This window comes from Boleophthalmus pectinirostris, unplaced genomic scaffold (genome assembly GCF_026225935.1).
Source record: "Boleophthalmus pectinirostris isolate CB_2022bp ecotype Guang Dong unplaced genomic scaffold, ASM2622593v1 HiC_scaffold_7, whole genome shotgun sequence".
In the NCBI taxonomy this organism is placed as follows: domain Eukaryota; kingdom Metazoa; phylum Chordata; class Actinopteri; order Gobiiformes; family Gobiidae; genus Boleophthalmus; species Boleophthalmus pectinirostris.
Window position 1 is genome coordinate 13,488,056 of NW_026571473.1, and position 15,212 is coordinate 13,503,267.

The following is a 15,212-nucleotide window of genomic DNA, read 5'->3' on the forward strand; positions in this document are numbered from 1 at the left end:
TTGTGATAGATAGGTTTAAGGCCACCACATACTACAGGAGAATTTTCCCAATTTAGGCTGCGATTTGCCTCTCACACATTTAAAAACTGTTTTAGACCGAAAAATCCTGTTGTATGAGGCAGGCTTTAGTCTATACTGTGGAACATTTTAGACAAAGCAATAACATTTCCATGGAGACAAGTAGGTGGCGGACCCTCCACTGGAAATTTTACACAGTGCATCTTTTAAGAAATCTAAGGAAAAGGAAAATTATTATTATTATTTATTATTTTATTTATTATTATTTTTAAGATTATTATAAATCTTTTCAGGAAAGGTTTGATAATTTATTTATGTGATGTTTTTTTCTCAGTATTTTTTCAAATCACAACCAAGTTTAGTATCTATCTTGGTATACATTTTTTTTGACAATCCTAATTTGTAATTTGTATTTTTTAATTCACATTTATGTAAATATGCCAGAATTAGCCAAGAAACATTTTTCATCTATAGTCCTGTAACAAATTAATGTAACAGCTAATGTGAGCCTAAACACTATAATAGCATGTAAGAGTAACACCATGACCTTATACTTACTGGAAAGAGAAATAATTAAATATAGAGATCTCCCAAGAGTGCTACCAACTGAGGACAATATCCACCACTGTTGCTATGGTCACTCCCAAGTTGACTCATAAGAATGCAGTCAGTATTTGCATATGCGCCCTCATATGCAACGAGCTGTCATTTCTGTCTAATAAAGAGGGGTAAGTAAACTGTGTAAATTGATGCACTCACTGTACTGGAAAATTATGCTTTTTTTTCTCTAGATTAACTTGTTACTAAGTACTCACGTCATCATTATCCTAAATATAGTTTTTAAAGCCTAATGTGTTTGTGCCTCAAAATGATTTCAATATAGTCATTCATGTTCAACTATGTAAAATGTCTGTAATGTTGATGTAATATCACAAATTGTATCATTTTATTAACATGTTTTTTCTTCTTTTCAGTTTTTCTTATTCTTCTTCTCTTGGGGATGTTTGTATGGTGTTGCAGAGAAGAAGTACGGCCACACAGGGGTTTTGAGCACAGTTTATCACTAAAGGAATCCAGGAATCCTCTCATCTTAGACGCAAACATGGAGCCCACCCTATGCCCCACTAAAGTAAGATGTACAAGATGATCAGTGTTGTTTTTAAGGAGAGTTGGAACTGATTTGGAAAAAGTTTAAAGTCCTTTTTTGAACTTTTTAACTATTTACAATGACTGAAAAAAGAGGTCTTGTGTAACTTCGAAACAATACTACTCTGCACATTTGTGGTTAATTTTATGATTCTTTTTTTTTTTTGTACATTCCCAATGTACTATAAAATTATCATCTGAATATCGTTATCGAGGTGGTCAGTATTGCCCAACTGATTCCATGGAAATTTATGTTTAAGTTAGGTAGTTGGGTTTTAATCACATATAAAGCTGGTTCTTGTTTTGTAAATATTAGTATATGAATAGTGAGTAAATGACCTCATTTATACAGTCTGAATACACCCAAATTTGCTAAATGACACACCCTGAACTAAATTTGGCAGATATTGTACTGTAGACATTTTGCAGACCATGCACCTCATGAGACTACTGACTTAACTGGTGTTACAGCAAATGAGCTGAGGGTAAACAAGGTTTCTCTCGTCACAGGCTCTTCTTGAATATATTGAAAACATGTTGATGTGTGCATGTTTGCATCCATACAAAGTGTGAGTCAGGGTAAAGCTGCAGATAATGGCTCTACTTCTTGTCTTTTTACTCTTTACAGGAAACAACAGAGGTGAGGTGCGATTCTCCTCGTGTCACAAAATAATACTATTTCTATTACCATGCGGTCTAGTTCTGACAGATGAAGATAATTGTAAAACTTTTCAGGAAAGGTTCAATAATTTGTGTTATTTATGTGATGTTTTTTTCTCAATACTTTTTCAAATCACTACCAATTTTAGTATCAGTTTTGGTCATGGGCTTACGAAAATATGTTGTTTAAATCTAAACAGTCTTAAAACAGTTTTTAGACACCGTGGTGACTCCTACACATTCCACCATAGAGATACACGTACAACACCCCCAGAATGATGTCAATACACTGTCAATACAAAACACTGAAAAAAATTTCAAGCAAGGAACATATACTGTCATAAACATAGAATAGAGGTCTTGGTATATGTTTCCATTTGTCAGCTATTGATTAAATGAAGCAAGCATTGGCCCTTGTTTAAACTATGACTCTTCTTTTTAACAGCAGGTTGGCACCAGCTTAATGAGGTGCATTACTGGCATATACAGTATGGTTGCTAGGTAACGTGTGATACATCTGCTGCCCATGTCCTCCCAGGAAGTACAATTATATCTTAAACTACACCAAGTACTGTCCAACCTTTTCTTAGTAAAATCATAAAGGGCCTGTATTACACTATTTTCTAATCTGTTATGTTGTTTCCTTGTCACAAACATACCTGGAGTTGTGTTTTGTTTCATTCACACGTTTAACACACAATCCTTGCATAGTTCTTCTTCAGAAAACACTCTGTTCCACCTTGTGATGTCATGTGGTAATACAAGAATTATGTTTTTAAACTCCATGCACTAGAATCATTTGGATGTTTTCAGCCCTGGAAATTGCCAATCTTTACTGAACAAAAGGTAAAACGTAGCTGTTAACTCAAACTACCACTTCATGAGTTTTTAAGAAAAACTCTGAAAATAAAATAAATAAAAAATACTAAATGTATTTAAACAACATGTTTCAGGAGCCTGTGATCAATACAAATGTTCAGAGTCCCATTTAGGCGTTTAATTTTCAACAAAATGTGAGAATGACTAACTGAAAAACTGCTAAGTAATGTTTGCTAAATTATATATGTTATTTGAGCTCACCTGTTGCAGTTACACCTACGTCAGTGTCAATACATAATAAGTGTCCTGTTTTACTTGGATTAAGATGATGATGATTAAATATAGATAAATCAATATGAGGTTGTGTTTGTTCCCTTATGTCTATAGTTTGTTTGACCAGGATATCAGGCTTTATATTGTGTGTCCACTAAGGTGTGTGCTTTTTTCTTTCTCCAGGAAACTCTATGTAAGCTGGACTTAGATTGTGAATGAAGCAGTGGCACAGATGGACAGCTGACCTGACCCACTGCTTCTCCACCCACACTATTGGTTAGTAGGGATGTCAAGATTATGTATTTAATTTATAGCCGTTATAATATGCTCTATTCATGCTTACCAGAAGGTGTTGGGAAATATGTGGATGATGACTTCTGGTGTAGTTACCGACACTGGGCATGTGATAAATGCCCAGTGTCAGTAACTACCTCCCCCCCATTATGCATTATGTTACTTTTCTGGTGGAGGGTCTGTCAAATGCTTTTCTCCATGGAGATGTTATGCTTTTGTTTGGAATGTTTCAGAGTATGGCATTAATCCGTTCAATCTTCATGGAAACCAAACCAGACCAATTTACAGGTCAGATCTTTGGATGGGTAACTTTGCCCACAATGCCTGTTTTCTATGTATTTTTCAGCAATAAAATCACTTGTAGTTGAATAAATGTAAGATAGAACTCATTTAATGTCATATTGTGGAACATTACAGGCAGAGCAATGACATATCCATAGAAACAAGCCAAGCAGGTGTTAGACCCCCAACCAAAAAGTCACACAGTGCACCTTTAAGTGTCATTTTATGTACAAAAATTCCCGCTCAATTAGATAATTTTACGTTATGTGAAATTTACTCAAATCAAAATGAACATTTTCTTAATTCAAGCGATTTTAATCTGGAAAGATTTAACTTTTTGCTGTGTAAAAACAAAAAAAATAAGACAGCACTTTAAAATAACTACTAGGGTTGTCAAAATATCTAAAATCAATAGTCAGTAATCATCATATAATCAATACTGAAACTAGTATTGAAACTAGATAATAATCTGAGCAAGTATTGAACTGGATAAAAGTGGACATTTTGAACACTTTATCTTAAGTTCTGTCAGAACTAGAAGTCCACATGGTATAATAAACATACTATTATTTAGTATTTAAAATGACAATATTGCTTTAAAAAAATAGTATCAAGTATAGAGTCTATTCTTTAGTACTGATTAAGACTTTGAAATAAACAATTAGTTAATTTTGAATCAGATCTTTATTCATACTTTATTTAGGGTAATTAAGGTGTAGTTATTATAAAGTGGTACAAAACAATATACAAAAAAAAGAATCCAAAAATCTTTATTTCAGAGCACTTTCAAAAACATGGTTTACAAAGTGCACAGCCATTGAATAGCATTGAATAATGTCAGAGTGACAAAGAGACAGTACAAACAAAGCTGTCACAGAACAAAATACCACAATTATAACTGTTACAAAATAAATAATCTATGTTCCAAAGAAGTAAGCCGGCATTTAAAGTACCTTTTTATTGCTGCTTATGTAGCAATAACTTTATCATCCTCAAAGTTTGATTTCATAGCGCTCGTGGCATAGTAAGAGAATGCTATAAACTATTACTACTATTAAACAATGTGAATGAAAGGAAACATTTAATAAATTTGGATGGTTCTTCAATTATTAACACAAAATAAGATGCTGTTGGTGGGTATGGGCAGTTGTACACGCTTTCAAACATCGGAGCTTGTTTGATGTATGATTTTTTATTTAACTATTTTATTATTATGTATTTTATTTTACAGTAGAAGAAATAGCAATTAGTGGAAGTATTAATTAGCTGTGATAATTGTCTTGGCTGATTTGGCAGTGCCTTAGGTAAAATTTTGAAGGCTGGAAAAAAGTAAATCTGTACAGGATGCAATGCTATCTGAATGGGGTTCAGTATTGTTGTTCCTATATTGAATTACATGAAATAATGTAAACTGTTGCTATAATGGAGTTATAATGCACAAATTTATAGTGTTATTGGAAGGAAAACAGGAAATGCTGATTTTTGTTTTGGGTCATGCTGTAATTACAAATATAAAAAGTGCTACTGATTATTTAACATGTAAAATAGTTTTGTTCTTTCAAGCTTGGTGATACAATGCATCGAATACTGTATGCAATGCTACAGAGTGAATGTTAGTTTTGAACTTGCTTGGGTGATGTCTTTTTTTTATTTTGTCAGTTTGATTGCTGAAGAAAATTTAACTCTTGTGTGAATTCTATTGAGCTTTGGGCTAGTATTTTTCAATAAATTATTTTATTTATATAGAGAAATGTGTGTTTATGGTTTATGCAACTGCAAAAAAAAAAAAAAAAAGTTTTTATTTAGGCTGAGTTCTGCTCTCACTGTGAAAACACTCTGTTCCACCTTGTAAAGGTAGTTGTTAACATGAAAAGTACCACTTCATGAGTTTTTAAGAAAAAGTCTGAAAACTTTAATGCAACTGGAAAAAGATTTAAACAATGTGTGTTCTTGTCACACCAATCTGACGTACAATATCTTAATTAGAGCTATAGGTATTGGGTCCATCAGTCTGTTTGCCATTTAGAGGTTCTCCTTATTTGCAACTATAGTCTGGTGGTTTTATCCAGTAGACAGACATCTCTATCATTATCTATCATCTAGTCTATCAGCTACAAAGCATTTGCTGCCTTCACTTCTGCTTCATTCCATAACTTTGAAGTGCATGCAACAGGTATCATAACAATATCATAATATCATAACAAAAATAAACTAGATCAGATTGGACTAAAAGACAAGGCAAAGCAAATTTATTTGTATAGCGCAATTCATACGCAACATAATAAGTGCTTTACAGAATATGATAAAATCACAGTATAAACAAATCAAAGCATAAATAATCATTGAATCTTTTTGCTGCATCAGAGCCAGAGCTACAGCTAATGCACAGTAATCCTCTCTGTCCCACCTAAGTGTCAGTTCGCTTTGTCATTATGTAAATTTATATGACCGACACACAGTATGCTCATTTTAATACAGTCCACTTTTGCACGATGCAAATAAATGTGACTAGTTTTGTTTGGCTATCACCTGAAAAACAATCCAACCCTCATGTTTGAGTTTTTAAGTGATATTTTATATCGGGAAGCGAATGGCTTTCTCCTCCACTCAACACTACATCCCAGTGTCCAATAGACCCCAAGACGTTCCCGGGCAGAGACATAGTCCCTCCAGCGTGTCCGCAAACTGCCCCAGTGCACACTGCAGGACCTGCAGTGGTTCAGTGGTTCGATGAAGCCAATAGGACAACATCATCTGCAAACAGCAGAGACGAGATCCTGTGGTTCCCAAACCGGACCCCCTCCGGCCCCTGGCTCCGCCTAGAAATTCTGTCCATAAACACAATGAACAGAACCGGTGACAAAGGGCAGCCCTGGCGGAGTCCAACATGCACCGGGAACAGGTCTGACTTACTGCTGGCAATGCGACCACAGCTCCTGCTCCGGTCATACAGGGACCGGACAGCCCTTAGCAAAGGGCCCCGGACCCCATACTCCCAGAGCACCCCCCACAGTACACCACGAGGGACACGGTCTAACGCCTTCTCCGGATTCACAAAGCACATGTGAACTGGTTGGGCAAACTCCCATGAACCCTCGAGCACCCAATGGAGAGTGTAGAGCTGGTCCAGTGTTCCACAACCAGGATGAAAACCACACTGCTCCTCCTGATTCCGAGGTTTGACTATCAGCCGGATTCTCTCTCTTCTTACCGGGAAGGCTGAGGAGTGTGATTCCCCTGTAGTTGGAACACATCCTCCGGTCCCCCTTTTTATACAACGGTAACGGACTCTCCACCAGAAAAGTTACACAGTGCACCTTTAAATTTAAAGCAGTCTTTCATCTGTAACCATCAGCACACAGTCCTGCTTAGATTCTTAAATTATTTTGAATAACTAATGTTGTAAATTCTCTAAGGGAACAATTTATTTAGATCAGGCATTCATAGGCAGCTCAAGGGTCCTTGGGAGTACCATGGTAACGCTGTCACTGTTACCATGGTGATGCTATTACTGCTAGACTAACTGCTGTAGCTTCAGATCTTTACCTTTAACATCTGTGTGAATGACAGAGAGACCAAATGAAAGGATAGTTCAGATGAAATCAAACAACCAGCTAAAAAGACTGAAGACAGGACATTAAAGCTCCAAAATACGTCCCTGTGTCTGTATTTACACTCTGACCGGAGTATTGTTTGGATGTCCCAGTACACAGTCTTCAGTCCTCCCTAGAAATCTCTAACATTGGTCCTTTGTTTACTTTACCCAAGCATCAAAATGGACACCAGAAGAACCTGTCCATACTTCCTGACCTCAGAGCTTTGTTGTCTTATCGTTGAACAGAGCTCCTCTTCCATTTCTCTAAACGAGCTTCCTGTGTGATTTCATTTTTTATGCGTCACCAGAACTTCCTGGAATTGTTCCTGTTATACTTTTTCTTTCACTTGACTCTTCCCCCTTTTTTGTCATAGAGGAAGTTAGCTTAAGCCGCTGCCTGCAGAGTCACCATTTTCCTATCAGTTGTATTGTTACACATGGTGTGGGGGAGTTCAATTGCCAATTGAACAGTTACAGTTACAGAAGCAGTTAAAGCGTGGATCTCTTGGAACAATTTAGAAGCTCCTCCAAAAACACCTTCTGACAATCCAGAAAAACAGGTAATCATACTCAACATTGGAGGGAAAATCTTTCATATTCCTGTAAAATTTGCATTAAAGTACCCCAACACGCACATTGGCTCTTTGCACTGACAAAACTGCACTTTTCAAACTGTGTGATGACTATTCCATTGACAAAAATTACATTTTCTTTGATCGTGACCCAGCCTTTTTTCTGTATGAGCCATTTTTACACAAGCAGAGTTTTGTGGGTCTGTCAAGAAATGTGTCCTCTCAGTTTTGAGAAGAAGGTGGAATATTGGGGTTTAAGTTTGAGGGCAACCTAGCTATGTTGTTGGTTACTGTTCGAAGACAAGTCTATAACGTCTAGAAAAGACTGAAAGTGGAGAAAGAGTTTTTTGCTGAGTATCACACACAGAACGTTTTAAAGACATCATGTTTGTAGATGCCAGAAAAATGTTGTGCAATTTCACAGAAAATCCTTCAACTTCAGTGGGTTAACGGGCAAGTGCGGTGCTGTTCTGCGCGGGTGCAGGCAGGTGTGGGTCTCCAAAAATGGCCCGTGCAGGACTCTGGCCTGGCTTCAAGCGTAATATCATTCAGCCAAGGCTCCGGTTTGGGTCTAGGGTGCAAAACTTTAAGCTTAGCCACAGAGTACAGAACACTACTACATGTGTCCTGAAATTAGTTCATTAATTCATCTGTGTCCTGTCCAGCAGAATAAGTCTCATCGTTCAAAGACGAAGAGAACAGGGAAGAAAAACGGGCTGCTATGTCGGGCTTAAGGGAGCAACACAAGCGCACAGAAGGCGCCAGGTTTATACAGTCATTCAACATAAAATCAAATAAAATAAGACCGTGATCAGAGAATACTGTATCACCAACTAAAACATTGTCAATATGCAGACCATGTGACAGGACAAGATCCAGCATATGGCCATGAATCTGAGTAGTAGGCCTAGCACCTGTTACATGTTGTGTCTGATTAAAACCATCAATCAGATCTAAAAACGCCCTCGCTAAAGATTTGGATATGTATGTTAAAATCAGCAACAATTAATATTCTGTCAGCAGCAATAAAATCAGAGAATTCATTAAGAAAGACTTTGTTATACTTGGGTGTCCGATAAACCATGGCTCACAGCACACTTTCCACTTGCCTTAGCGTAAAGTAGCTTAGTTCAGATGAAGAAAACCGAATCCCTGTCCACAGCTAAAGCAAAAGCGGTCTTTCAGCAACGTTGCAATACCACCACCACGACCAGTGTTGTGTTTATAAATGTGTAACTGGGGGTACACATTTCGAAAAAGGCACTTGACTGACTGACATTGATCTAGGTTTCTGTGAGTAACAGTAAGTCCAGGTGGTGCGAGGTTAAACAGTCCTGGAGAATTAATGTCTTCTTAGCTACAGATCTGCCGGTGTGGGCACACAGCAAAAAACTTCATTTGCTGCATAGCAGGCCAACGCTTCCTGGGAGGGAGAGCGGGGATCCTGCGCAGATAGTTGGGCGCATCTGCCAGGTAATGGGCGTGTGAGCCTTTAGGGTCTCCACAGTTAAAATTGGCACATGTGTCCCTCATATTCTTTAATCTTTAGTAACTCTGTTCGATCATAAACAAGCGTGGAGTTGGTGGTTCTCATAAAAGCAGTTAAAACCAAGATAAGTTGGTAGTGCCAAGCGGCGGACCAGACACACCAGTGCCATCTTTTGCCAACAAATATACAACATAATAATGTTCTTATTAAGTCATTATAACTTAAATTTAGCAGTGCACTTAAAAGTTAAAACTCCCATTTGTGTTAAGGTTTATAACAAAAGCCTCAGAATGATGGGAAGTTAGGAACTTTGCCAACTTAATGTTGCAGGAAGATGATACCCATGAGCAGTTTTAGTTCATTCAGTATTATTATTAATATTATGTTATTCTATTTTCAAAGCTCTCTTGTAGTTGAAGTATTGCCTAAATCCCTCTGTTCTTTTAGGTCAATATTTCCACAGCAGGTTATGGCAATGTGGTCCAATATCCTGAAATGTTTTGTGGCATCTATTGTAGCCAATGGTGAGGTTGTCATGTTCCCTGCTGGAGTCCTCCATGTAGCCAATGTTGGGGAATTCAGGTCATGAGGAAATGGCTCTCTGTGGGATGATGACATGTGTCCAGGGGTATGTTCCTTGCCATAGGTCTCACCGGGTTAAACTACAGTTATAATTAACAAACATTTCTCTCCAGACATGGGGTCCGACGTCACTGACCCTTTTTGGGCAGCCTCTGTTTGCATTTTGCTTTTGTCTTTGCTTCATTGCTTTTTAAAATGAATTTGAACTTTTAACAATTTATTTTTGAAACATTAGGAAGGACTGAAAAATAATTAATCAAACTGAATTGTTAACTGTGCCGGCAAAGAGAGTGAAGTACCTAAAAACTGAAGATCTGCCATAAATCAACTCATAAATGTAGTTAATATGATTAACTGAGATTCAGGAGCAGAACCACGCCTCAGCCGCCCTCTCCTCTCACCAGCGAAGCACAACTCACCTTGACCATGCCTGTAATTTTCCAGAAGCCAATATGGAGCAGCCCTTCCCTTTCTCAGGACATGTCATTGCTCTGCCTGGAATGTTCCACAGTGTGACATTAAAAAAAAATGGTACCTTGCATTTATTCAATTTTCAGTTTTATAGCTAAAAAACAAACAAACAACAAAACAAAACCAGGCATTCTGACTGTGAGCAGTGTCTGGTTCTCTCTTTCTGCCTCTCCACAGATCAGACCTGTAACTTGGTCTGGTTTGGTCTCCATGGAGATAGAAAAGTTTAATACCATACTGGCCCATGGATTGGACTGACCCATTAATTACAAATATTTGCCTCACAGAAGCCCCTTGGCTCAGGTTTACACAATAGGCATCAATAAAATACTGTGATACCATGTGAGTGTCATATATCTAAAACTACTACTTCTGTTGGATGAGAAAACAAAACTTTCTAAAGCAATTTGTACACACCCCGCCACCTGATCCTTTCTTTGTCCGTTCAAGTTAATTCAGTTCAGACACCAATATCATGTTCCTCCACATAAGTAGTGTATATGTTATAATTAGAAACCCTCCTGAGGAAACACTAACCGTTTCACCCCGAACTGGTTTCAGGCTTCAGGTTTTCATTTATTTCATCTCTTCATTGGCACTTGGCTTGGAGCAAGGGTCAGCGGCATTAACATAACAAGATATTAATGTAATGAACAAGATCTGCTTTTAATAACTTTCATGTAACTCAAAAGATTGTCCACTTTTATCCTCCAAAAAGACCATAACTGATTGATGATTTGCGACTATTGGGTTAGATATGACACATCCAAACTAACTCTAAAGCTAGTTTGGATGTGAAGCTTAAAGCAATAGTATTGGTGCATGCATGGTCAAGTAAAAAAAAAAAAAATCATAATGTTTCAAGATTGTAGTCTATTTTTCATTTATGCATTTTAAAATTGCTTTAGCATCTAATGGCCGTTGCACACCAGCTCAAAAGGGAAACTTCCTAATAGTGCTGTGGTCAAAGAGGCCCCATCTGTGCAGTACTTCCTTTATTTTATTCAACAACATCCTGCACACTTGTCTGAACTTTATGCAATAATACATCTCATGTATTTAAAACCACATGATCAAATTATTAAACTATTAAATTAGTCTGGAAACAATATATATCCCCACAATCAATTTTATAATAACAATTTAAGCAGTGATTGTAAATATTATTGTGGATGGAGCCTTTTTCAGTAATTGGTTTCAATAGTAAGAGTCTTTATAAAAATTTAAATAACATCAAAGAGTATCTTAGACTGTCCAGTGTCTTTGCTGTGTTGGAAATCTGGCTAGATGTCAAAAAGTATTGTGATGTGGGAATGGAAAGCTACACACTGTTCACATTAAACAGGACCAATAAAAAGGTGAGAGAGCTGCATTGTATGTGGATGCAGAAGTGAGATACATGATGCAATCCCTTGAAGAACAGACGTATTTTAAAAAATGAAGATAAACCTAAGAGAAAAGCATGTATTTCTGTTAATATTAGAGATCTAACAATAACAGAAAGGTCATAATATCGTATCATCAAATGTCTAACAATATTATTGTGGACCATTATTACAATATACTGAATTACAAGTCTCTTAGCTTAAATTAATAGTTATGGTGCAGCATGAGCTAAAAAAAAAAACAACAACAGTGAACTACACAGACCATGATCCTTTGCTCAAACAATACACAAACAAACAACTGTTCTAAGCACTTTTAAATCTTAATTCTATGGCTTATGACAAAACCAAAGGCTTGTCAAGGCCCTAAGAAGGAAAAAGGAGCATATTCACAGTTTTGTTAGCCTCCACAAAATATTGCAATACATATCATACTGTGAGATGTATATCGTTAAAATATCATACCAATTTGGTTATCATGACATCCATAGTTAGTGTATGGGTTAGTATATTGGACAAACTAAATCCCAATGATGATTTTAAAAAGTTTAATATTGTAAAAGCCTTTTCTTTAGTAACTCTTTTCTTTCTTCAAATTCCATAGTTGTTTTACAAGGTTTTACAAGTACTTTTATTTCAGCCTAAAACCTTTCGGTCATGTCATGATCCAGATGGGGCTGGAGTCCATTGGTAGTTTTCAGATGCTAGAATGTGATGATATCATACTCCCAGATGGGGGTGGGGGGTAAGAGACAGATTTTCCTATTGATTACTGTGCCCTTTGCCATGAATTATCTAAAAGGTAAAACACACAAATTTTGAACCTGATCACTTCTATTGGTGACTAGACCCAATAACTCATATAACAACAGAAATCTACATCTGAACATTGTGATGTCATCTGAAACCCAGCTATGGCATTGTAGTGCTGCAAATGACTGAATAAACTCTGTTACTGCCTGGGGGTCTGACACAAGTTTTCCCATAATTAAAATTATGCCTACATATTACATATTAACATATTAAATTTTTTTTCTAATGACAGTGAGTTAATTTGTCAACAATGTGAGCACTAAAACACAGTTCACATCGTTTGGTCACAGTGGCTCTTATGTCACTGACACAAACTAAAGGTCTCAACTTCAGATGCCCTGTCACACTGTGTAATCATTACTGGAATAGAACTTGTACATATTTTAAACACCAAAGCTAAAGAATGCAATTATCGCTATGGCACATGTTGTCACACCCATCCAACCATTCCATATTTGAACTGTTGTAACTCTGTGTGTATAATAGATAAAGAGAGACAAAATGAAAAAAACTAAAATAGCTGAGATGCAACTCTTTCATTTGATATACATTTTACATTTCTGTTGTGTTCGGTTTGTTTTCAAAAAGTGTGAAAACATGCCCTGTTCTCCCCTACTGATACTCTGCAGCTCATGTGTTCAACATTCTCAGGGGCTGTGGTACTAATTGTAGACTCTGTTTCATGCCGAGATATTCAAATTAGACTCTGAAGTTTGTTTTAACACAAACTGACAAGACTGACTGTTTTTTTTGTTTTTTGTTTTTTTCTTAATTGTGTAACTTTTCTGGTGGAGGGTCCGTCATCTGCTTGTTCCTATGGGTATGTCATTGCTCTGCCTGGACTGTTCCACAGTATGAAAACAGTATAAAAAGCTCTACCTTACAGTTCTTCAATCACAAGTGATTTCATATCTTAGAAAAACAGGCATCAGATCAGACCTGTAACTTGGTCTGGTTTGGTCTGCGTGGAGATAGAAAGGTTCAATACCATACTGTAAAACATTCCAGGCAAAGCAGTGACATGGTGGAAAAGCGTGTGACAGACCCTCTACCAGAAAAGTTACACAATGCACCTTAAGTTGAATCAAAGAAAAGTACCCATCCATCTTCTAGGCTCCATAAACTGGCCATATTAATGTTAGAAATCCCTCCAACAATAACATATTTGGGGTTGAATAATACCACCACTTTCTAAAGCTATTGTGATGTGGACTGGTCCAGTAATTATAAATCTTAACCTCACATAAACCCCTGGCTCAGGTTTACACAATAGAATACTGTGATACCATGTGAGTGTCATATATCTGAAACTTCTACTTTTGGTGAATGTCAGCAGCATTAACATAACATACAGACATGACATAACAAAAGAAAAAAAAACATGTAGACATATATACAAACATATAGTATACATAATAATTATCATTCAGGCTCCACACACCTGCACAGTCAGTTCATGTTATTCATTTTATGGACTGGATTACAAACAAGTTGTTATACTGGTTATTTTTGCATAAAGGAACCCTGTAAAAAATCAGATGGTGATGAAATGGTTAATTTCCTCAAAGTTTTCTCTAGAAGGAACTGATACAACAGAATGGAGTAATAACAATGCCTTTCCTGTTTTATTTACTCCTCCTCTTCATTGTCTATCTACTCCTTCTTGGCCAAATCTTTCAAAAGCACAATATTCAGTTCCACTGTTACATGGATGACACGCAGCTCTACCTCTCCACAAAGCCCTCCACTGCACTCATCCCTGACTGATTGCCTTCTGGACATCAAAACATGTTTCTCCCACAACTTTCACTAATTAAATGGCAGTAAAAACAGAAGTCCTCCGCATCAATACTAAAACTACACTTTAAAAATCAGTAGCTCATCACTCTCCATTGATGGCTCCTCCATCTCTCCATCCCCTCAGGTCTGCGTGTCATCCTCGCCAGCACACTCTCCATCTCTGCTCACATCTCCATTATCACCAAATTGTAACATGGTTATTTTGCCAAACAAATCAGTTTTGTATATTTTAATCTTGCTGTCAAAAGACTAATTTGTACTTTTTGTAAATATAATTTTAAAGGCTCCTAACAGTCCAGATTGTGGCGGTATGCTTTTAATCTTTATCCTATTGTATAATTGTGATTTTTGTAATTTTGATATTAACTGCACTGTGCTTACAGGCTCGGTGCTGGTTGCTGTTTTATGAGTTTTTGAGTTTGAATTATACTGTTGCATATACATTGTAGCTCTGCAGTGGGTGTAGGCTGTAGATAGCTGGGTGTGGTGGGGGCTCACTTTTAGAGAGTGACCTTATTTATAGTTATAGGTGGTGGTGGCACTTGTAATTGGGTGTTTTCAGTTGTGATGACAGTTTTCTTTGTGTTAATCTTGTTTCTTTTTCACTTGTAGCATGTCTCTTTTGCCCCAGCTTTAAGGGGAAGTCTCACCCCTGCAGTGGCATCTCCACCTCTCCCGTACCAATCAGCTTTAACTTTGTTTTGTTTAACCTGTAAATAAAAGCTGCCTAAGGGCTGTTGGATGCACACACTGGCTGGCTTGCTTTGTTATTAAAGCTTAGTGAAAAAATGCACAGCACACTCAGATGGTTACTTTTTTAAATAACGTTTTGGCAAAAAAGCTTTTGTCAGCTCAATTTTCTTGCTTTGGACCACAGTAAACAAAATGGTTACCAGCCCAAGTTCTCATATACCCCTCCAATTAATGGAAGGTCCCCAAGTGAGGTTTGATTGTTTGATTGTTATTAAAGCTTACCTGTAGACCCTGTAAGTGTTACACTAATGTTCAACTTT

At 37.0% G+C, this 15,212-nt stretch overlaps 1 protein-coding gene across 2 annotated transcripts in view; it reads left to right on the top strand.

Moving 5' to 3' along the window:
• LOC110172270 (very low-density lipoprotein receptor-like) overlaps positions 1-14,877 on the top strand; it is a 30,251-nt gene extending 15,374 nt beyond the window's left edge. Inside the window, exons 12-14 of one of the 2 annotated variants that reach the window (XR_008633557.1) lie at positions 993-1,147; positions 3,100-3,192; positions 14,812-14,877. Coding sequence is in view for 1 of the 2 variants with exons in the window: in XM_055164927.1 (XP_055020902.1) it covers positions 993-1,147; positions 3,100-3,135 (191 nt within the window). In the remaining variant the exon portion in view is untranslated. Of the gene's footprint in view, positions 1-992; positions 1,148-3,099; positions 5,244-14,811 lie in introns of those variants that run through there. The other variant, XM_055164927.1, reaches the window with a different exon arrangement.
• The last annotated feature ends 335 nt before the right edge of the window (positions 14,878-15,212 follow it).